The sequence below is a fragment of the Festucalex cinctus genome, chromosome 1 (genome assembly GCF_051991245.1).
Source record: "Festucalex cinctus isolate MCC-2025b chromosome 1, RoL_Fcin_1.0, whole genome shotgun sequence".
NCBI lineage: Eukaryota > Metazoa > Chordata > Actinopteri > Syngnathiformes > Syngnathidae > Festucalex > Festucalex cinctus.
The window spans coordinates 12,826,198-12,846,665 of record NC_135411.1 but is presented as its reverse complement, the minus strand read 5'-3'; the positions used below and the strand labels follow the sequence as shown (position 1 = coordinate 12,846,665).

The 20,468-nt window shown below is 39.3% G+C and overlaps 1 protein-coding gene across 1 annotated transcript in view; it reads left to right on the top strand.

Moving 5' to 3' along the window:
- Window positions 1–1,603: 1,603 nt before the first annotated feature.
- Window positions 1,604–20,468, top strand: part of artnb (artemin b) — a 43,432-nt gene continuing 24,567 nt past the window's right edge. The window contains exons 1-2 of the mRNA XM_077516240.1: window positions 1,604–2,329; window positions 4,999–5,234. Of these exons, the coding sequence (XP_077372366.1) occupies window positions 5,138–5,234 (97 nt within the window). The 5' untranslated portion in view covers window positions 1,604–2,329; window positions 4,999–5,137. The remainder of the gene's footprint in view (window positions 2,330–4,998; window positions 5,235–20,468) is intronic.

Sequence of the window (20,468 nt, the reverse complement as noted above, 5' to 3'; positions counted from 1 at the left end):
TGATAAATAATCAAGTTAGGTTGCCCAAGTAGTTCAATTTGTGTTTGGTGTGAACGTACCGTTATGGTGGAGGAGGGGCATCTCATTGCATACTAAGCAACTTACTACCATTTAGCCCCTCCCCTCCAAAATCAGAAAAAAATGGTGAAGAAAAGATTAATGATATTATAATCATACTTTTGGGATACCCTTCATCGTCTGTGGGCTGTAGATGAAAATAAAAGGATTGGTGGTACATACGCCCAGAATCTTTCAATTGGTGCCATGACCCGGATGCCCCTGATCCATTATACAAATACAGTCAAACCTCAGTTTTCGAACATAATCCGTTCCAGAAGGCTGTTCTAAAAGCGATTTGTTCGAAATCCGAAACAATTTTTCCCATTATAATTAATGTAAATAATTTTGATCCATTCCAAGTCTAAAACAACTTTTTCCAAGATTTTTTTTTATTTTTTTTTACTATTTTACACCATAAACTGCACTGTATACTGTTGACCATAAATAGAAAGGGGTAGAAATAGAAACTGTTTTATTTAAATATCCTATCTAAAATGATGAAAACAAAAAACAAAACAAAATGCAAACATTTCTTTTTTAAATTCAATAGTTCTGCTCACTACTTTCCTCTTTTCTTCACCAGCTTTACCACTTGCACTTGCTTTCTTTGGACCCATGATTAGGGGCTAACACACGATGCAAAACTAAAAAAAAAAGATTTGCGTAAATAACAACGAACAGGTCTGCTCCAAACGAACTTTGAACACGAATGTGCTACGGAGGAAGCATCCTGGGCATTCGAGTTAGCTCGGCTCCCGAGTGAGTCGCGTTCATGTACACTCGGCTTTTTTTCAGTTTGGTTGAGAGCGGAATTTTTGGACGAGTTCTGAGACATACATTTTTTGAATTTTCTGGTTGAAAACTAGGGAGCCCCTAAAGTGACATGGTAGGGAAAAAAACAACTTTGCGTTCCCTCGCAAAACATTTTTGAGAGGGAACGCAATCTTTGCGAGAGAACGCAAAGTTGTTTTGCGAGGAAACGCAAATGTTCGAAATCCGAAACAATTTTTCCCATTATAATTAATGTAGATAATTTTGATCCATTCCAAGTCTAAAACAACTTTTTCCAAGATTTATTTATTTATTTTACTATTTTACACCATAAACTGCACTGTATACTGTTGACCATAAATAGAAAGGGGTAGAAATAGAAACTGTTTTATTTAAATATCCTATCTAAAATGATGAAAACAAAAAACAAAACAAAATGCAAACATTTCTTTTTTAAATTCAATAGTTCTGCGCACTACTTTCCTTTACGCAAATCTTTTTTTTTTTAGTTTTGCATCGTGTGTTAGCCCCTAATCATGGGTCCAAAGAAAGCAAGTGCAAGTGGTTGTTTTTTTCGCCTACCATGTCACCTTCGCTGCGCCGTAAACACTTCCGGGTCATCTTCCATGTGAACAAAAGCGACGTGTAAACAAAGCAGTGGAAAACTACATGCTCCATCCTAGTCGCTTTGGGAAAGCTTTCCCGCCGTTTTGTTTCATGTTTTCAAACGTTCCATCCTCGTCGCTTTTGGTCACATGGAAGATGACCCGGAAGTGGTGACCATGTCACCTTAGGGGCTCCGTAGAAAACCGATTTGGTTGAGAACAGAAGCGTTCGAAAACCGAGGTTTGACTGTACGTTATTTTTTAACCAATTAACTGAAATCGGATCACACTGCGGCGCAAGTGGTTGGGGTTGACTAATTAAAAAGTGTCTTAAGTGCTCACGAGCCGGTGTTTCCGAACCGCGCGCCACCTCCATCCATGCAGGTGAATCTGTGGTGCATTTCTCGGCCCCCACTCAGTGACGATCACTCCCCATCCCTCTTTTCCTCCTCTCTCCTCCCCCTGAGGAACAACAACACACTTGAGCTGTGCGCGCGCGAGAAAAAGTCACAACAGCTCGAAGAGCGACCGGCTCGCTCCAGTTTCTGACAGGCGGAGCGGAACGCTCCTTTTTTTTTGTTTTTACGCACAGCCAACATCACCGCGGGCCATTCGAGGAACGCTTCGCTTCGCTTTGCTCCACAGACGCTCAACATGGGATACTTACCTGCGAGAAGCTTTTTGAAAGCCTCCAGCACATCTGGCGGCCGTTTTGGACGCGCGTAAAAGATTTACGCACGGACTTTTCCACTTTTTTTTTTGGACGCTTTCTTTCTTGAATTCCTCCAGACGAAGACGCCTGAGCCTGAGTGGAAGTTTTTGCGTACGTTGTGAGACTTTCCCCGGGTTGAGCCATAAAAGCATCAGCGGTGATTGGAGGCAGGACTGAACAGGTTAGTGGGAGCCGCAAAACTGGCTTCATCGCATCGAGTCGGGTTTGTTGGATGTGAGTCAGCACAGAGGCAGAACCAGAAGCAAGTTGAGGACAAATATTTAGTACATGTCTGAGTGCATATGCGTGCGTTCGTGCGTGCGGGTCCTCCACGTTGAAGTTTTATTTCCGTCAAGGCAAACAAGCGCCAATTAGATTGAATGTAGGCTTCACGCTGCAAGCTGCACTGTGTTGTTAAAGTTTATTTCTCGTCCCTCTTGGTCTCGTATTCCAACTTATAGTGCATAATTACTGTACCTTTTCCGTACAGTGCTTGTTTACATCGCTTTTTTAGTGAGCGGTACATTTTAAGAATGACGTTCATTAAAACTCATTCACTGCCTTTGACAAGTATACTTGTCAATTGTATTTTTTAGAGCGGTGCTAAATGGGGGCGAATCTGATTATGCTCCACTGTAAATATCAAACTTGGAAACAACGTTACTGATGCCCAACCACCGGTAGATGACATAATTGCCCCATTTTATACAAAATAAACACAGTTTCAGAGTGGTCCATGGGAGAAATGGCTGTATTTTGGCAAACCTACATTTTTCTACTGTCAGTTATAAAAGAACGGGACGGGGCAAAAAGTAGGGAGTCTATTCTGTCATTTGGTAGATTCGGTTTATATATAATTATTGAATGTAATATCACGTGAGTATTGGAAATTTTTAAATTTTCTATAATGGCTGGAAGTGAATGAGTTAAGCTTCACATTCTTTTCAAAATGCTGTCCCCAAAATAAGTTCCATTATTTTTTTTGGGGGTTAACACGTAGGCTAATTCTAAATCAAAATATACAGTTTGAATAATGTAGGCTTATGTGACAAATAATATGTTGTAATTAATGTCTTTTAGCTGTTTCTGGTTGTGGTCTTCAAAAAAAAAAAAAAAAAAAAAAAAAAAAAAAAAGTTGTGTAATGACCACTTATTCCGTATAACAACAAAGCTAATGATGTCTCACGACTCTTGAACTGTGCAGCGAACCCCCATTTATCACGGGGGATACGTCCCAGACCCGAACATGTGATAGCTGAAGAGCCTATATGAGCATGTTTTCATAATTTCCCAAATCCCACGCGCTTTCAACTCATTAAAACATACTTAAATGTATTAAAAAGATACTTTTTAAAGCATTCCTTCTGCGCCTGTAAGTCGTCTCACTGTCAAGAAATTGTTTAACATCACTTTGAGGAAATAAGACTTCATTCGAAGCATGCTTGCGTCAAGCTGTTTATTTACTCCTAGTTGAAGTTTACTGTAAAACTGACGCATAATACAAAATTAGAATTAAGCACACCAAAAATTTTCAACCAAATCTTATGATGACGAATGTCTGCTAGCTTAATGCTAAACAATGACGCTGCAGTTTAACACACATGGAGCAGAAATGCATACAAACACAGCATACAACAACCCTCAGACATTTATTTTATCTGCTTTGTGAGGAACAAAAATTATGAATGGAGATTAGTTGGGGACCTTCTTTGCCTCTTCCCTCTTGCTCTTCATTATTCTCATATTACACGTTTTCAGGGAGATTAGGATGGTTAATGCCACATTTTTTAATTTTTTTTTGCCACATCGATAGCACTGCGAGTATTCAACTTTTGAGTAGTCACCGATACCAAGTACCGATACCACAAGTACTTTTTTTTTTTTTTTTTTTTTTTTTTTATAAATAAACATTTCTCCTCAATTTTTTGGGGGGGAGAAATGACATAATTTTAATGTAAGTCTATATATCCCTAAAAATTGCATGAAATTAATAGCAATTAGTATTCTGTCACAAGAACCGATAACTTGAAATAATGGCAGGTATTGGCCCGATATTGACACCTGGTATATCACTATAAAAAAAAAATAAAATAAAATAAATGAAAAAAAACTAGGAAAGTTTTTTTTTTTCACTTAGAAATTCTAAATAAATTTTACAAGGAGAGTTTTGAGTGCATATTAACAGTTTATTAAAAATAAATAAATACCCCGCTTACAGCTCATAGCCAGCTGAGATAGGCTCCAGCATCCCCCGAGACCCTTGTGAGGAACAAGCGGTTCAGAAGATGGATGGAAATAAATAAATAAATAAATAAATAAATAAATAAATAACTCAACCGTTGAGGAACAAACTCACAGCCTTCAGCTTGGGAGACAGCCACTCTACCACCTGAGCCATGCCACTCTTGCTGTTTGCCACGAGACCAAAATGAGACCAGATCGCGCCTCTTGGAGTGTGATTCCGCCCGACACCATCAATATACTAACACACAGCAGGAATGGCATGGCTCAGGTGGTAGAGTGGCTGTCTCTTAAACTGAGGGTTGGGGGTTCATTCCTCAACCCTTGAGTAGCTTTTTTTTTTTTGGTAATAAACTGGTAAAAACTCTACTTGTAAATTACTTTAGGGTTACAGTTTTTAAAATGAAATATTTCTACTTTTTTTTTCTTTTTTTTAAGTGCTGTGTCAATAAAGATGGCTTGACTTGACTTATGTGGAAATCTCAAGCATGACTGATGGACCCGCAGATCGCTAATCCCATCAAATAATTAGTTCCGACTGACACTCAACTCCAAACAATTTGCTCTGGCTCCCACTTAGCTGTTTACACCTTCCCCACTCTTGTCCAGCCCGAGATTGCGCAAGGCTTTGAGTGGCGGGGCCCCTCCAGCCGGCCCCCGCATGCACGCAGATGGATCCTTCACCTTGGCTGAAGAGGAGACAGTCATCCCGGATCTCCTGCACGCTGTGACGACGAGGCGCTAAAAGATGACGCGGTGCCGCGGATGGAGAAGCCCACTGACGACCCGGCGGGGGGCCCGCCCCCTTCCCGACCCGCCGTACGTGCGCCCCTGCACGTCATCCGGTACGTTAACGTTTGTGTCAGCATGTTGCCACGGTGATTCTCGGACAGCCTTTCGAGATGATCGGGAGCTGTTTTTCTGTTTTCGGGCCGGAGCTGAGAGCCGTCATTTGTCACGGCGTGTTTGCTGTGACAACACTGGCTCATGTTGGATGGCTTTTTCATACCGTGTTGCTTTCACCTGCCAGCTGGTTGGCTCGGCGGCGGGTGGGTCGATGTAACCTGGAGTCAACATTTACGGGCTTGAATTTAGGGTTTATTTGAAAGGGAAGCAGAAGTGGGAGGATGCTGGAAGTGTTTGTGAAGTTGAGGCAGGAAGTCTTCCAGTGAGGCGCTCATCTATTGGCTGAAAGCCGACACGCTGTTCTTTTAAACGGATTGCGCTGGTTGGAATAGTGAACTAGGAGTAAATGGGCTCCAGGAAAGAACTAGTGCCCGGGTACTTTTCAGGTTAACTTTAAGGGGAAGTCAACCCCAAAATTTTCTTGACAATAACAACCCTAACCCGTTTTTAGCCATCTCAGGGGGCAGCCATTTTGTCATTTGCTGTCGATTGAAAATGACATCACAGTTGCTCAGGTAATGACCAATCATGGCTCAGCTTAAAAAAAAACATGTGAACCGTGTTTCGCCACATTTTAGACAACCCCCGCCTTTTATCTAAAAATTATATGGAAAAAAATTAATTACAATATATATATATATATATATATATATATATATATATATACACACACACACACACACATTTCCCACTTAACTGCAAAACTGAAAACTACAAAAAAAAATCTGTTTTCCTGTTTATGCACCCTAAAAAGAAAAATGATGATGTCTTGTATGTAATATATTTTTAATCTAGTTTTTAAATTAAATATTCCAAAATATCTCCAAATTTTGTTTGAGTTTTTCCCTTGTATCCATTTAAAATTCAAATAATTCAAAAAGAGCTCAACTTTTTTTTTTTTTTAATTTCTATGTATATTTTTAAGTTGTGAAACATTCCAAACAATATTAGCAATAAAATTTTTTGTGTGTGTCTAAGGGGGAAAAAAAGAATTAAAAAAATATTTCCACATTTTTCTATTTTCTCCTACATATTTAAGATTTTTTTTAAGTATTTTTTTTCACAAATTATTCCTAAATTTGATGAAAATCTATTCTAAATAAAAAAAAATGAAACAAAAATAATAATAAAAAATATCCCTACATTTTGCAATTTCCACCCTATTTATTTGTTCGAAAAGTTCGAAGTTTCTTAATCCACAAAAAACTTTCCCCCCTTGTTGTTATGCTAAAATGAAAAAGATGTCAAAAGTATTTCTTTATTTTTGCTCTGTTTTTTCTTTTTTTAATCACAATTTTAAAGCAAAATCGCAAACATCCCATAATTTTTTTTTCTTCAACCATATTTGGAAAAAACATTACAAAATATTGTTACATTTTCAAAAGAACTACAAAATTATCCAAGCAAACCAACCACTATTTTCCCTTTATCCATGTTAAACTCAAAACAATACTTTCCTGTGCATTAAGACCACACAGTATTTGCCAAAACCCATTTAATTCTTTGACCGCCAAAAACATTTAATAACGATGACTAAAATCACGATGTATGTCACCATAAACGTTAAATGACGTCAACTAAGTTTTTTTTCAATTTTTTTTCAAATTATTTTTTTTTAATCAATGTGAAGTTCTAAATGCAGTGCTGCCTGGTCAATGGATTGTGGAATCAAAAACACCCACTAACTATGGCCAGCAGATGGCAGCATTGTATCTCTTTTCAATGGGCTCAAGGTGTGTGAAATTACAGTGAAACATGACGGAATCTGACCAAATAGAACGTTTTCAAGGATGACGTGAATGATCAAAGCCTTTGTTACATTGTTACATTTAATCTAATTCACAGTGTGGCAGTAAAAGAGTTAAGGCCACCGTACTTCTTGTTCATATCATCGTGTTTTTATTTATTTATTTATTTTTTGTGTCTATTAATTCACATACATTCTTCTTCTGACGGTTCGAGGCAAAAAGAACCAACAGAGGATCGAAACTCGAGGACTGAAGTGGCTTTATATTATAGATAAAAGTGAGTTACAGACATGCTTTTCATTGATATTCAAGTGTTGCTCTCTCACTTACTTTCACTTATACACAGACACATACAGAGCAGCAGACACACACCGTCCGATAGCAGCGAAGGGATCAGGCGCACTTGAAGTGTCTTAATCGTGATGTGTTTTGACAGAGCCGAATTCACTGAAGTGTGGCTTCATTCTCACATGAAACCGTTTTGATCGCGTCCCGAGCTGCTGGCTGGCTGTGAGCCCAACGTGACCTTTTCTTTTCAATTTCAAACCTCTGGCCATGAGATTTTTTTTTTTTCTTTTTCTCTCTCTTCTCCTACACCTCTGTGTCCTTGTGCGGAATGTCCTTGTTTGTGTTTTGGGTGTCATTTGTCAGGATTTGGCCTCTTTAGAATGAAGGGAAAAAAATGGCACCTGGCTGACTCGGTTCAAGTCCGTGACTGACTCAATGACCCACTGACTCACGCTCATGTGCATGCAATGTGTCACGCCTGGCGGGGCCACGCTCGCTTTGCCGTGACTCGACATATGAGACACGTCGCCAGCAGCCAATATGTTGTGAAACTTTCTTTTTCATTGATTGAAAATTATTTTGTGGACCCCACAAGTTACTACTTGCTTTTAACTCATTTACTCCCAATAACGTATAAATACGTTGTTTTTAATGTTCTAAGTGTCCCAAAGACGTATTTATACGTTTGTTTGTTTGTTTGTTTGTTTTTTTTATGCTAGAGCATACAGAAGGCTTTGATGCAGCCTCTCAACTGCAAAGAACGGTTGCAGAAATGGTAGTTATTACACAAATGGCCAGCAGGTGGCAGCAGAGCAAAGGAGGTCAACGAGGGCCATGTAGAAAAAAAAAAGCTAAATTACTTACAATTTTGAATAGATTTGTGAAAACTGATGAAATTTAGCTCTCTTCTAATGCTAATTGCTGCAAAACGGAAACCGATAGAAACATACTTTTTATTTCCTGATGAAAGAAGAGACTTTAATCTTTCTTTTGATAGGTTCCATGCTTTTATAGCAATAGAACACAATATTCTGTAGGCCATGCAAAATCAGTCAAAATCCAGTAAAACAGCCGCTTCTGTGAAAATGGCTGGGAGTGAATGAGTTAAGGTAATGTGATTGGTTAATTCTGAATACAGGCACATCCCAGTTCTGAGGGTGTGCATACTTTTGCAATCACATTTCAGTTGTTTATTGAAAACGCTTTGAAATCATTTATCTTGGTTTCACAAAAACCTGGCATTTGAACAGGGGTGTGTAGAGTTTTTCTATCTTCGGCCACCAAGCTACGGCACGCGGACGGCGTCGCAATTTTTGGGTCCACGAAATCAACTCGGACCCCAAGTGTGAAGCAGACCCGACACGACAACGTGACAACTCTCTCAGACTTCTCACACTCGGCCGTCACGCTGCCGCAGCTTTCACTTCCTGCGGTCATAGGTCACGGGAGGTCGCCGGCCCCGCTGCGGGTCAGCGACAGCCAGCCAGCGTGCTTCGGGATGATGTGTCGTCTGGTTTGTTTTAACTGGCGCGGGGCTTTACGAGACGTTTGTTGCTATTAAGTGTTGTTTTGCTCGTTGGGCCAGTTGGGGGCTTGCAATGAAAACGACAAAATGACTTAGCGTTATTACGACTTTTAATAGAAAGTGCCTGGTTAATGTACGGAATTATTTTTAAAGGGGAAGACAAGCCCAAAATTCGGTTCTATACGGCTATACTAGTCTAACCACAGTATTTTAATGATTAACTCATTGAATTGCAGCCATTTCCAACCCCTCAGTGCCAGCCATTTTAAACAAGATCTTAACCCATTTTTGACGGCCTACAGAATATTGTGTTCTATGTGTATATAAACATGGGACCTAAAGCCAGAAAGCTTAAAGCGTCATCTTTCATCAGAAAAAAAACAGCTTGTCTCTCGCCCGATCGCCCGATCGCCCGGTGGCTTCTCACGTCTTCACAAATGCTAAGCTAATGCTCCTCCACATGATCCACCTACTTCCTTGTCCACTATGGGCTTCTTCTACTCCCCCTCCATGCTGGCCCTCCTCTGATCAAAGCTACTGTGGCCATCTGCTGGCAACTACACCTCATTACAATTATGTTTTCAGCTCAATACTTGCTGGGGACTTGGATGAGGTTCTCCTACGTCTAGTGCGTTAAAAAAAACAAAACGCGACATTCTTCATTCATAATTCGTGGATGGGGCGGAGCCGCATATATTAAATACCAGTACGCAAGATAACTCGTGGAGGAGAATGAATGAGTTAACTCTTTTACTGCCACACGTAATCGAAAAAACTTTTATATGACAAAGGTTTTGATCATTCACGAAAAGAGATACAATGCTGCCATCTGCTGGCCATAGTTAGTGAGTGTTTTCGATTCCACAACCCATTGACCAGTCAGCGCTGCACTTAGACGTTGCACTGAGGGGGGTGGGAGACAAAAAAAAAACTTAGAGTTGACGTCATTTAACGTGTATGGCGGCATACATCGTGATTTTACTAATCATTATTAAACGTTTTTGGCGGGCAAAGAGTTAAGTATTAAAGGGGAAGTCAACCCCCAAAAATTCTTGACAATATGTTATATGTGACCTCACTAGTCTAAACATGACATTCTGATTAATGTTACATTTGTGTAATATGAGATATGAAGCAAAATCCAGCCATTTTTAGCCATCTCAAGGACGGCCATTTTGCCACTTGCTGTCGACTGAAGATGACATCACAGTTGCTCAGGTTTCAGCTAACAATCAATCACAGCTCAGCTTCAGAAAACAGCTGAGCTGTGATTGGTTGTTGCCTGAGACCTGAGAAACTGTGATGTCATCTTCAGGCAACAGTAAGTTGCAAAAATGGCCGCCCCCCTGAGATGGACATAAAATGGATTTTGCTTTATAACTCATATTTCAAAAATTTAATATTTATCAGAATGTCTTGTTTAGACTAGTGAGGTTACATATAGGTGGCAGCCATTTTGTCCACTTGCTGTCGACTTAAAATGACATCACAGTGTCCAAAGGATCAGCTTGTGAATGTCACATGACCAAACACAGTAAACAGGTGAGCCGTGATTGATCAATGCCTGAGCCCGTAGGCATTGTGAAATCATTTTCAGTCGACAGCAAGTGGCAAAATCGCCGCCCCCAATAAAAATGGTTGCGTAATTTATTTGTTAATCAGAACCGGGGTTATAGTAGTTTTGGATTTTTTCTTATAGTTAGTTTTTTTTTATTTCCTTTTGAGTTGTTTTTTTTTTTTTTTTTTTTTTTAGCTAGAGTTATTTTTTTTATTTGCTTTTGAGTTTTTTTTTTTTTGTTTTTTTTTTTATTTATTTTATTTTTTTTTTTAATTTTTTTTTTTTAGTCCCGTTGCTAATATACTTTAAGCTAAATGGCCAACAAGCACGTCACCTCCCAGTTCTGGGGACTCCGGTTCGAGTCCAGGCTTCGGCCATTCCTGGGTGGAGTTTGCATGTTCCCCCCGTTCCTGCGTGGGTCTTCTCCGGGTACTCCGGTCTCCTCCCACATTCCAAAGACATGCATGGCAGGTTAATTGGGCGCTCCGAATTGTCCCTAGGTGTGCGTGTGAGTGTGGATGGTTGTTTGTCTCTGTGTGCCCTGCGATTGGCTGGCAACCAGTCCAGGGTGTCCCCCGCCTACTGACCAGAGCCAAATGAGATAGGCGCCAGCGCCCCCCGCGACCCTTGTGAGGAATAAGCGGTCAAGAAAATGGATGGATGGATGGATGGAAATGGCCAACACGGGGCAGATTAAATTGACACGACAACATAAATAGGCTGAAATCTGATTAGATATTTTTTTTAAGCAGTGCAGCTAAACAAAATACTACAAAATGAAGACTGATGGAAATAAATGAATACAATTTCATGGCCTATTCGACTTTAGTATGTAGGAAGGCCACAACCGACCTCAGAACTGTGTTGCATCCATGCTAACCACGATGAATGAATATTTCAATAACTCAGCCCAATACAGCTTCTTTCAATTCAGCAGTCTTTTTCTATTCCCACACTGACCTCAAGCCAACTTCATTTCCAGCCTCTCAGGTTGCATAATCATCCACAACTGGGGAACCTCCTGGAAATAGACCGAAAGGGAAGTCAAGATCAATTATTTAAGCACCTTATTAAATATTATTACGTGCGCTTATGACCAAGACGTGATATATTTCTGCAGACAGGTGCCTGAATGAGTCCGCCGGTGGGGGATTTTCTTGGCCTCCCCCCTTATGAGTGTGCGGAATTTCCATCAGTTTTGCATGTAAGATTTATACCAGCCGTGGACGTTTGAGTTACAGCGATTGTCACGTCGCTTGAAAACTTGCCAACGTTTCCTGTCAGCCAGTTACTCAAATAACTCTTAATACGTCGATTTTGTTCTAGCGCTTGCCCTCATTAGGGTGGCAGACAACTTGTAGCGCATTTCAGCTGACTTTGAGATGTCAAGTAATACAAATATGAATCCAGTTTCTCTCCATTCGTCAGAATGTTTTTGATTCTTGACTCAAAATAATCTATCATGGTTCATGTATCTATGCCAGTCACGTACAGTGACAGGCGGAGCATTTAACTCATTCACTCCCAGCCATTTTCACAGAAGCAATCCCGTTCGCTCCCGACTGTTTTACTGGATTTTGACTGATTTTGCAAGGCCCACAGAATATTGCGTTCAATTGCTATAAAAGCATGGAACCTATCAAAAGAAATGTTAAAGTCTCTTCTTTCATCAGGAAACAAAAGTATGTTTCTATCTGTTTCCGTTTTGCAGAAATTAGCATTAGAAGAGAGCTAAGTTTCATCAGTTTTCACAAAACTATTTAAAATTGTAAGTTAGCTTTTTTTTCTAGATGGCCCTGGTTGATCTCTTTTGTTCTGCATCCACCTGCTGGCCGTTTGAGTAATAACTACCATTTCTGCAACCGTTCTTTGCAGTTGAGAGGCTGCATTAAAGCCTTCTGTATGTTCTAGCATTAAAAAAAAAAAACAAAAGAACGTATAAATACGTCTTTGGGACACTTAAAACATGAAAAAAAACTTATTTACACGTTATTGGGAGCAAATGAGTTAAATGGTATTCCATAAGATTCCCTTTTGTGCTGTGAGAGTTATTGGAATGTAAAATAAATGCCTTGCTTCAGTAAAGGTTCAGAAACATCAGACAATTTGACTTATTCAGTCGGTTCCACATTTGACGCCATCCTGTGTGCACCCCGAGAAATATACTTTTAGCAGCCAATACTCTATGTTTAATGTTTGAATATATTTAACTCATTTGCTCCCAATAACGTGTAAATACGTTTTTTTAATGTTCTAAGTGTCCCAAAGACGTATTTATACGTTTTTTGTTTTTTTGTTTTTTTATGCTAGAGGATACAGAAGGTTTTGATGCAGCCTCTCAACTGCAAAGAACGGTTGCAGAAATGGTAGTTATTACACAAACGGCCAGCAGGTGGCAGCAGAGCAAAGCAGATCAACCAGGGCCATGTAGAAAAAAAGCTCAATTACTTTGAATTTTAAATAGATTTGTAAAAACTGATGAAACTTAGCTCTCTTCTAATGCTAATTGCTGCAAAACGGAAACAGATAAAAACATACTTTATTTTCCTGATGAAAGAAGAGACTTTAATCTCTCTTTTGATAGGTTCCATGCTTTTATAGCAACACAATATTCTGTGGGCCTTGCAAAATCAGTCAAAATCCAGTAAAACAGCCGGGAGCGAACGGGATTGCTTCTGTGAAAATTGTTGGGAGTGAATGAGTTAAGCAAACATATGCGATTATATGATAAATACATAACAGAACATGTTTTATTGAGTCATTTTGATACAGAACATAAGGGACAATAATAAGATTAATTTCATGGATACTGGGCTGTTGGACAAAATGATACATCACGATATCATAACTACTCAGAAGACATCCACCAAGGCCAAACAAAAGTGGGGGGAAATATGTGCACGTTTGTTTGTCAGTCTAAATTGTGATTGATGTCATTATTATTAATGAGTCGAAACGGAAAATACATTTTGTGTGAAAAGCTGATTTTGTATTTGACATACTGTACAGCAGGGCATAAACGAATCTTCTACGAATTGATTACCCTATTGATTATTCCATTGATTACCCATTTTTTTGTGTTTTTTTTTTATATTTTAAATTGATTACAAACCCATCGTTTTACTCAACAACAAATGTCAGTGCGGAAGCATGGGCAAAATATTAGTTGCTGGCGTCACATATATGAGTTTAAAATGATTAATTATAGTGTCAAGGACTATTTTTTTATGTCGATTATTTTTGGTGGTCAATTAAACCAAGGTAGTTTTTTTCCCCAGCCCTAATACAGAATAGCAAAAAAATGTACTCCCACTTTGACTTCCAATGAATCATATTTCATTTTTGTTCACGTGTTTAGTGACATAGAAACAAGACTGATGGGTCACATTAAAGAAAATAACATGATTTAAGATTATTTTTGAGGACTCGGGTTCGAGTCCAGGCTCCGGCCTTCCTGAGTGGAGTTTGCATGTTCTCCCCGTGCCCGTGTGGGTCTTCTCCGGGTACTCCGGTCTCCTCCCACATTCCAAAAACATGCATGGCAGGTTAATTGGCCACTCTGAATTGTCCCGAAGTGTGCTTGTGAGTGTGTGGATGGTTGTTCGTCTCTGTGTGCCCTGCGATTGGCTGGCAACCAGTTCAGGGTGTACCCCGCCTATTGCCCAGAGCCAGCTGAGATAGGCGCCAGCACCCCCCGCGACCCTTGTGAGGAGTAAGCGTTACAGAAAATGGATGGATGGATGGATGGATGGATGGACGGATGGATGGATGGATGGATGGATGGATGGATGGATGGATGGACGGATGGATGGATAATGGTATAAAAGAAAACATTAGTCCCCATCACCTCCACCAATCTAGTCAACTCCTGTGCAATGATTTTTTTTCTTAGTGGATATTTAAAGTTTTCCAGAACGTTGCTTATGAACATCATCAACAATTTGTATCTGCTTCCAACTTCTTATAGCGCGATTGTGCACAGTGCTGATTGAAACCCTGTGAAACGTCTTCTCAATTGTCTTTGCACTTCTGTGATGTTGCCAGTAGAACATTTTTTTTCCCCTTCAAAATGTAATGATTTGACATTGTTTATGGTTATTGAGCAAAAATCAGAGCGATGTGTCAGAGTGATGAGCAGTCACATAGTAACTAGCTACATGTTTTGTTGACTCATACAGGTCTCGTGCGAACCCAACATCAATCACTGTTCAATTTTATTTTGTTGTATACTTAACTGTTACTAACAATGTTTGTTTTGTTCTTGTTTTACTTATCTTTACTGCATGACTGATTTCTGTTCCACGTACAGCACTTTGTATACAGTAACGCTTGTTTTAAAGTGCTTTATAAATAAAGTTGAGTTGAGTATAAATAACCCAGCATTGGCTTGGCCCCTTTTGGACCCAATTTGGGTTACTTTTGACCCAGCAGTGTGCATTCATGAAACATACAGTTTTTATTTTATGGAAAACAAAACATCCGCTTTGAAAAAGTACCAAAAAATGTTGTGAAAAGGAAACGTGCCAAACATTTTGAGGTTCGACCCCTTGCCCTGAGAAAATCATAAAAATTTTGTGAATTTTACCTGACGATCCCCGTTGTATCGAACGCCAACAGTGACAAACTTCAGAGCCACACTTCCCTAATAACCCTGATGAAATCAAATCTACATCCATTAAAATGATGGACGGCGTTCGGGGCTATAATGAGATAGCGGCATGCTCGGGACCTGATGTGACTCAATGCGATGAGGGAGATTGATTACGCAACGCGGAGTGCCACAGGGCAACTTCAATCTGGAAGTGCTTAAAGTTCGAAGCGAGCCGCACCGACGACTTGAGGGCAAATTGAAGGAGGCATGATCTGACAAAAAAGAATTCCAATTTGTTCAATGGATACCTTGGGACAAATGCTTCCCATGCTGTTGTCGGAGACCTCGACTTTTGTCGCACTAAAACAGGCGTCTGCAACCTGCGGCTCTGGAGACACATCACGTTCCCTGTGTAGCTCTAAAAAACTATTTTTTTTTTTAAATATTTATTTATTTATTTATTTATTTATTTTTTAGATAAAATATTGTTCAAATAAATTAATGCTTTAGATAAAAAATGATAATTTTATGAAATAGTCCAATAAAATTCAGAGGCCAAATTTTTTTAGTTGTCAGAAAAAAATGAAAACGTTTAAAAAAAATATATTTATTTGTGTGTATATATATATATATATATATATATATATATATAATATTCTTCAATTGAATTAATGCTTTAGATAAAAATTGCTAATTAAATATTTTAAAAAAAATTCAGAGGCCAAATTTTTTAGTTGTCAAAAAAAAAGAAAAAGTTAAAATGACCTGCAAAAAAAGTGTCCTAAAAGGAAGAGGAAAGGAAGAGAATGACCATCAAATGTCCATGAAATTGCCAAAAATATCAGAGAATTGAATAAAAAAGGCAGAAAAGAAAATATTCAAAAAGTAACATAAAATGCCGACAATAAAAAAGAAATGACCACAAAATATTTTTGGAATTGCAAAGAAAAAAGTCAGAAATTGTATAAAAAAAAATTTTTTAAGTCAGAAAAGAAAACATTTAAAAATGTCCCAAAACAAAAGAAGCAATCCTGAAAATTACCATAAAATGTCCACAAAATTGTCAAAAATGTCAGAAAATCGCTAGGAAAAAAAAGACAAAAAAAAGTCCATTAGATGTCCAAAAAAAGGAAGACGGGAGGCAGAAAATAATCATAATTTAGCCATAAAAATGCCTAAAAAAATGGCAGAAATTGGACATAAAGGCAGAAGATTTTACAAATGTATGAAAAATGAAGTATGAAAAATTACAAACAAAAAAATATTCAAAAGCTAAAGACAAAAAGTTGAAGAAAATGAATGTCAAAGTTTTGGATGCTGCAAAATTTAGTGTTATGGCGCACCTCTCATTAGCTCTCAGTACATTAGGCTAACACTAACAAATGTTTTGCGATTCCCAACAGATTTTTTTTTTTTATTTATTTGGCCTAAAATGTCTCTTTTAACAAGAAAGGTTGCTGACCCCTCGCTCAAGACAATCTTGACGAAGAATGCCGAGGGAAATTATTCCCCTTCTGCCAAGCTCTGATCTGGAGTTGTTTAGTTGTTGCGGAGCACTTTGACTTCTCCAAGTTCAAACAGCTTCAATCATTTCAAGCAAGGCAGCAGTTAATCCTTTCAGAACATGAAATCAACTCCCGTCTTTATCGGCAGATCTTCCTTAGAACCGCTTTTCCTAAAAATACTGAAGAATGTTAACTAGAGTGTATTTTTTTTTGATGCATTCAATAATCTGTATTGTGGTGAAATTAGCAGGTCCCGTTCATTAATCATAGCGTCTGCGGGCCGCTTTGAACCATCAGGCCGGGTCATTAGAGCCAGCCGGTCTGGGGCGCGAGCGGGCGACGCGGAAACACTTTGGAGACTTCTGGTTCACCCAGACACAAGACACACTCATAATGATCGCACTGTGTGTGTGTGTGTGTGTGTGTTACTTTTCTCAGTGTGGGCTTGATTTGGAGAAATAACAACGAGAGCACAAAAAGGTCAAGCGGGAAGGGGGCGAGCGTATGTATGTCGTGACGAGATCACTTTTTACAGTGTTTGTTAGAACAGCTACATCACAGATTTTTTTTAAGTGGTCTTTTTTTTAATTATTATTTTACTATTTTACTGATTAATCGGCCATCTAATTTAATCAGCCGATTAAATTACTTACCGTATTTTTCGGATTATACGTCGCTCCGGATTATAAATCGAACCAGCCAAAAAATGCATAATTAAGAAGGAAAAAACATATATAAGTCGCACTGGAGTATAAGTCGCAATTTTGGGGTGAATTTATTTGGTAAAATCCAACACCAAAAATATACATGTCATCTTGAAAGGCAATTTAAAATAAAAATAAAATAGAGAACAACAGGCTGAATAAGTGTACTGACATGCCTGGTAATGTCAGTAACGACGTAACATATTAAGAGTTTGTAGCGAGCAGTGACGGGAGTCGGAGGCGGAGCCAAAGGCTGGCGTTTTATTGACATCAGCTTCTGAGGTCTTAACAGCAACTCCCCACTCAGCTAGAAGCTAACAGGCTAACTCCCCTTTTCCACATAACAAAACCTTCCCACCCGGAACTCTCCCTTCGTCCCAACGTTCTGTGGGTGAATTATGTTCCCATCACTACAAGTTATTCATATAACTCTAGCATAAAGAACATGCTAACAAGTTTACCAAACTATCAGTTTCACTCCAAATCACTAAATCCAATGAAATCTTCATCCTCGGTGTCACTTTTAAACAACTCCCCCAAGTCGGGAGGTAGACGATGCAATGTTGAACTTCTCAACACAGGCCTAGAGCGCCCTCTTGCGGTTTAGTATGAAAATAACATGTGAAATGATATAATAATGTGTTCATTTCACACATACACCAGAGTATAAATCGCACCCCGGCCAAACTATGAAAAAACTGCGACTTATAATCCGAAAAATACGGTAATTACACGTCATACAACCATATTCTTTCTTTATGTTCTCTCTACTTCACATATGTATATTTTGCAGGGGCGTGCAGTGACCTTCAGAAGGGCTGATGCTCAAAGTTTAAAAAACAAACAAAAAAAAAACAAAAAAAAAACGTTATCATGTTGGCACATGATAACGTGCATGCACTGCCCATCCACTTATGTCACCACCGTGTTTTGTAAAGACCTGATCCAATGGTGTTCGTTTTTTGTTGTTGTTTTTTTTACATTCTTGTTGTTGTTGTTTTTTATTGATATTTTTTTTATTTATCGGTCACTCACTCACGCTTACATCATGTAAGCCGCACATCATCTCCCAAAGGCAAGTGACGGTTCCACTCCTCCACCTGGACCCCTTGCTTTTTTTTAACAACCCTTCGAAAATGTCCAAGGCAAACATCATCATAGTGAGCAATCGCCCGAATGGTGAACATTTTTTCTGGGTGATTCTTTTCAATAAATTCCGAAACTTCATGGAAACGTCAGGTGCGACGGCGAGGCATCTTTTTCCAAAAAAGGCCCGTCTCGTCGCAATTAAAAACTTACTGCGCGACGTAGCCTTCATCACTCACCAATATTTTGAATTTTTGCACAAATTCGTCGGCCGTTAGTTAATACATTTACATGAAACTATCTAAACACCTCATGGCCGGAGGAGCGAATGACGAGGATGCTACATAGACACATTCTATTCTGTATCTATGGTCACATACGGTACAGGTCCCTCAGCCAATGGGATTTGGTTTAGTTTGGTTTATTCATTTTTTATTTTCGGTCACATTACAGCTTACATCGATCACATCACATCATTTACATCATTGACATCCGAAATGAGGGCTGACGGGTAGAAGCCAATGGCTTATTATAAACACACTTCGTGCACAATACGCCGGTAAAATGACGCCACTCTGGAAAATATAAAACTATTTTCACGCCTTTCTTTTGAGGAAAAACGTCATCTTATGAAAAATATGGCTGCATCTTTTAGGAGATAAGAAAAACGTCATCTTATGAAAAATATGGCTACATCTTTTAGTCATTGATGCAATAATTTCATAATAATTCATAAAACTGAGCTAAAATTAAAAAGATGTACTGTACTGTAAAAACAAGTTTGATATTGATTTGTGTTGGTCATTTTTTATGCCACTAGATGGCATAATTGCATTTGTAAGTGCATTTTTCTAATCTTTAACATGAAGTAACTTGTGAAATTCTGCACATTTTTAAAATTGTAAAATACAACTTGATCCCAATCTCCACAAATATATGCATTATGATAAAATGTATTACAGTACTGCTAAATTTTGATTTTATTTTTAAATTTATATATATATATATATATATATATATATATATATATATATATATTATGGACTGCGTTTGGCTGGCACCCAGTCCAGGGTGTACCCCGCCTACTGCCCAAAGCCAGCTGAGATAGGCTCCAGCACCTGCCGCGACCCTTGTGAGGAATAAGCGGTCAAGAAAATGGATGGTTGGATGGATAATAAATGGACAAAGTGGCACTTTCGGAATCAGTGCCTGTTTGTGCCCTGCGATCGGATGGCAACCAGCTCAAGGTGTAGCCTGCTTACTGTCCAAAGTCATCTGGGATAGGCTCCAGCAACCCTGCAACTCTTAAGAGGACTAAGCGGGTTCAGGAAATGGATGGATGGATGGATGGATGGACGGACGGACGGATGGACGGATGGACGGATGGATCTCTTTAAGATCTTTCATCAATCAGTGTAAGTAACGTGAACTTCCGGCCACGCACATCAGTCAATCACAGATGCTGATTGACTCCAAAAATTCTGCATGTGCTCGACATTTTTCTCCCCAAATAAACAGTAAATAAACAAGTCATGTAAATCGACATATTGCGCCATCTTGTGATCGTGATGGTCCCAAAAATCCTGATTGTGTATAGCCTGTAAATACGGTACATACTTTTTTTTTTTTAAGCGTAAAGTGCTACGAGCCAATCTAGCAGGACAAAATGATGCAAAGTGAGCCGCGAGCGTGTTCTCTGTCTTTTGTCTCCCTCTTGGCCTCTCTCTCTTGAGGCCCCCCACCCCCTTCGCCAGCACCGGAAAGAGGAAATCTTTCCCTCTGATCATCTCTCCCACACGTCCAAAATGTGTTCCCATTTAAGGTGCGGATCGGCCGAGCGCTCTCTGTGTGGCTTCCTTTTAAAAGCAACTCAATCAGGCAGGAATTCGGGTTATTGGGGTCAGGGACGCGCTGAGGCCGCCTACGTGAGACGCGCAGTAGAGAACGCCGAGGAGACCCGTTTGTCACGTCGGGAGGACGTCTTCACCTCGCCGCTCACGGGGAAGCTCATCCCGTCTGCTTTATCTGATGCGTTGCGTAAACCGTCCAAGTCTGTCGCCTGCGTGTGCGTGAGTAGAGATGCCAAAAGTACTGACACTCTGTACTTAAGAACTGATTCTACTCCTTTACCGAAATGCAGGTAGTTCGGACACTGAAAGTACAAAAGT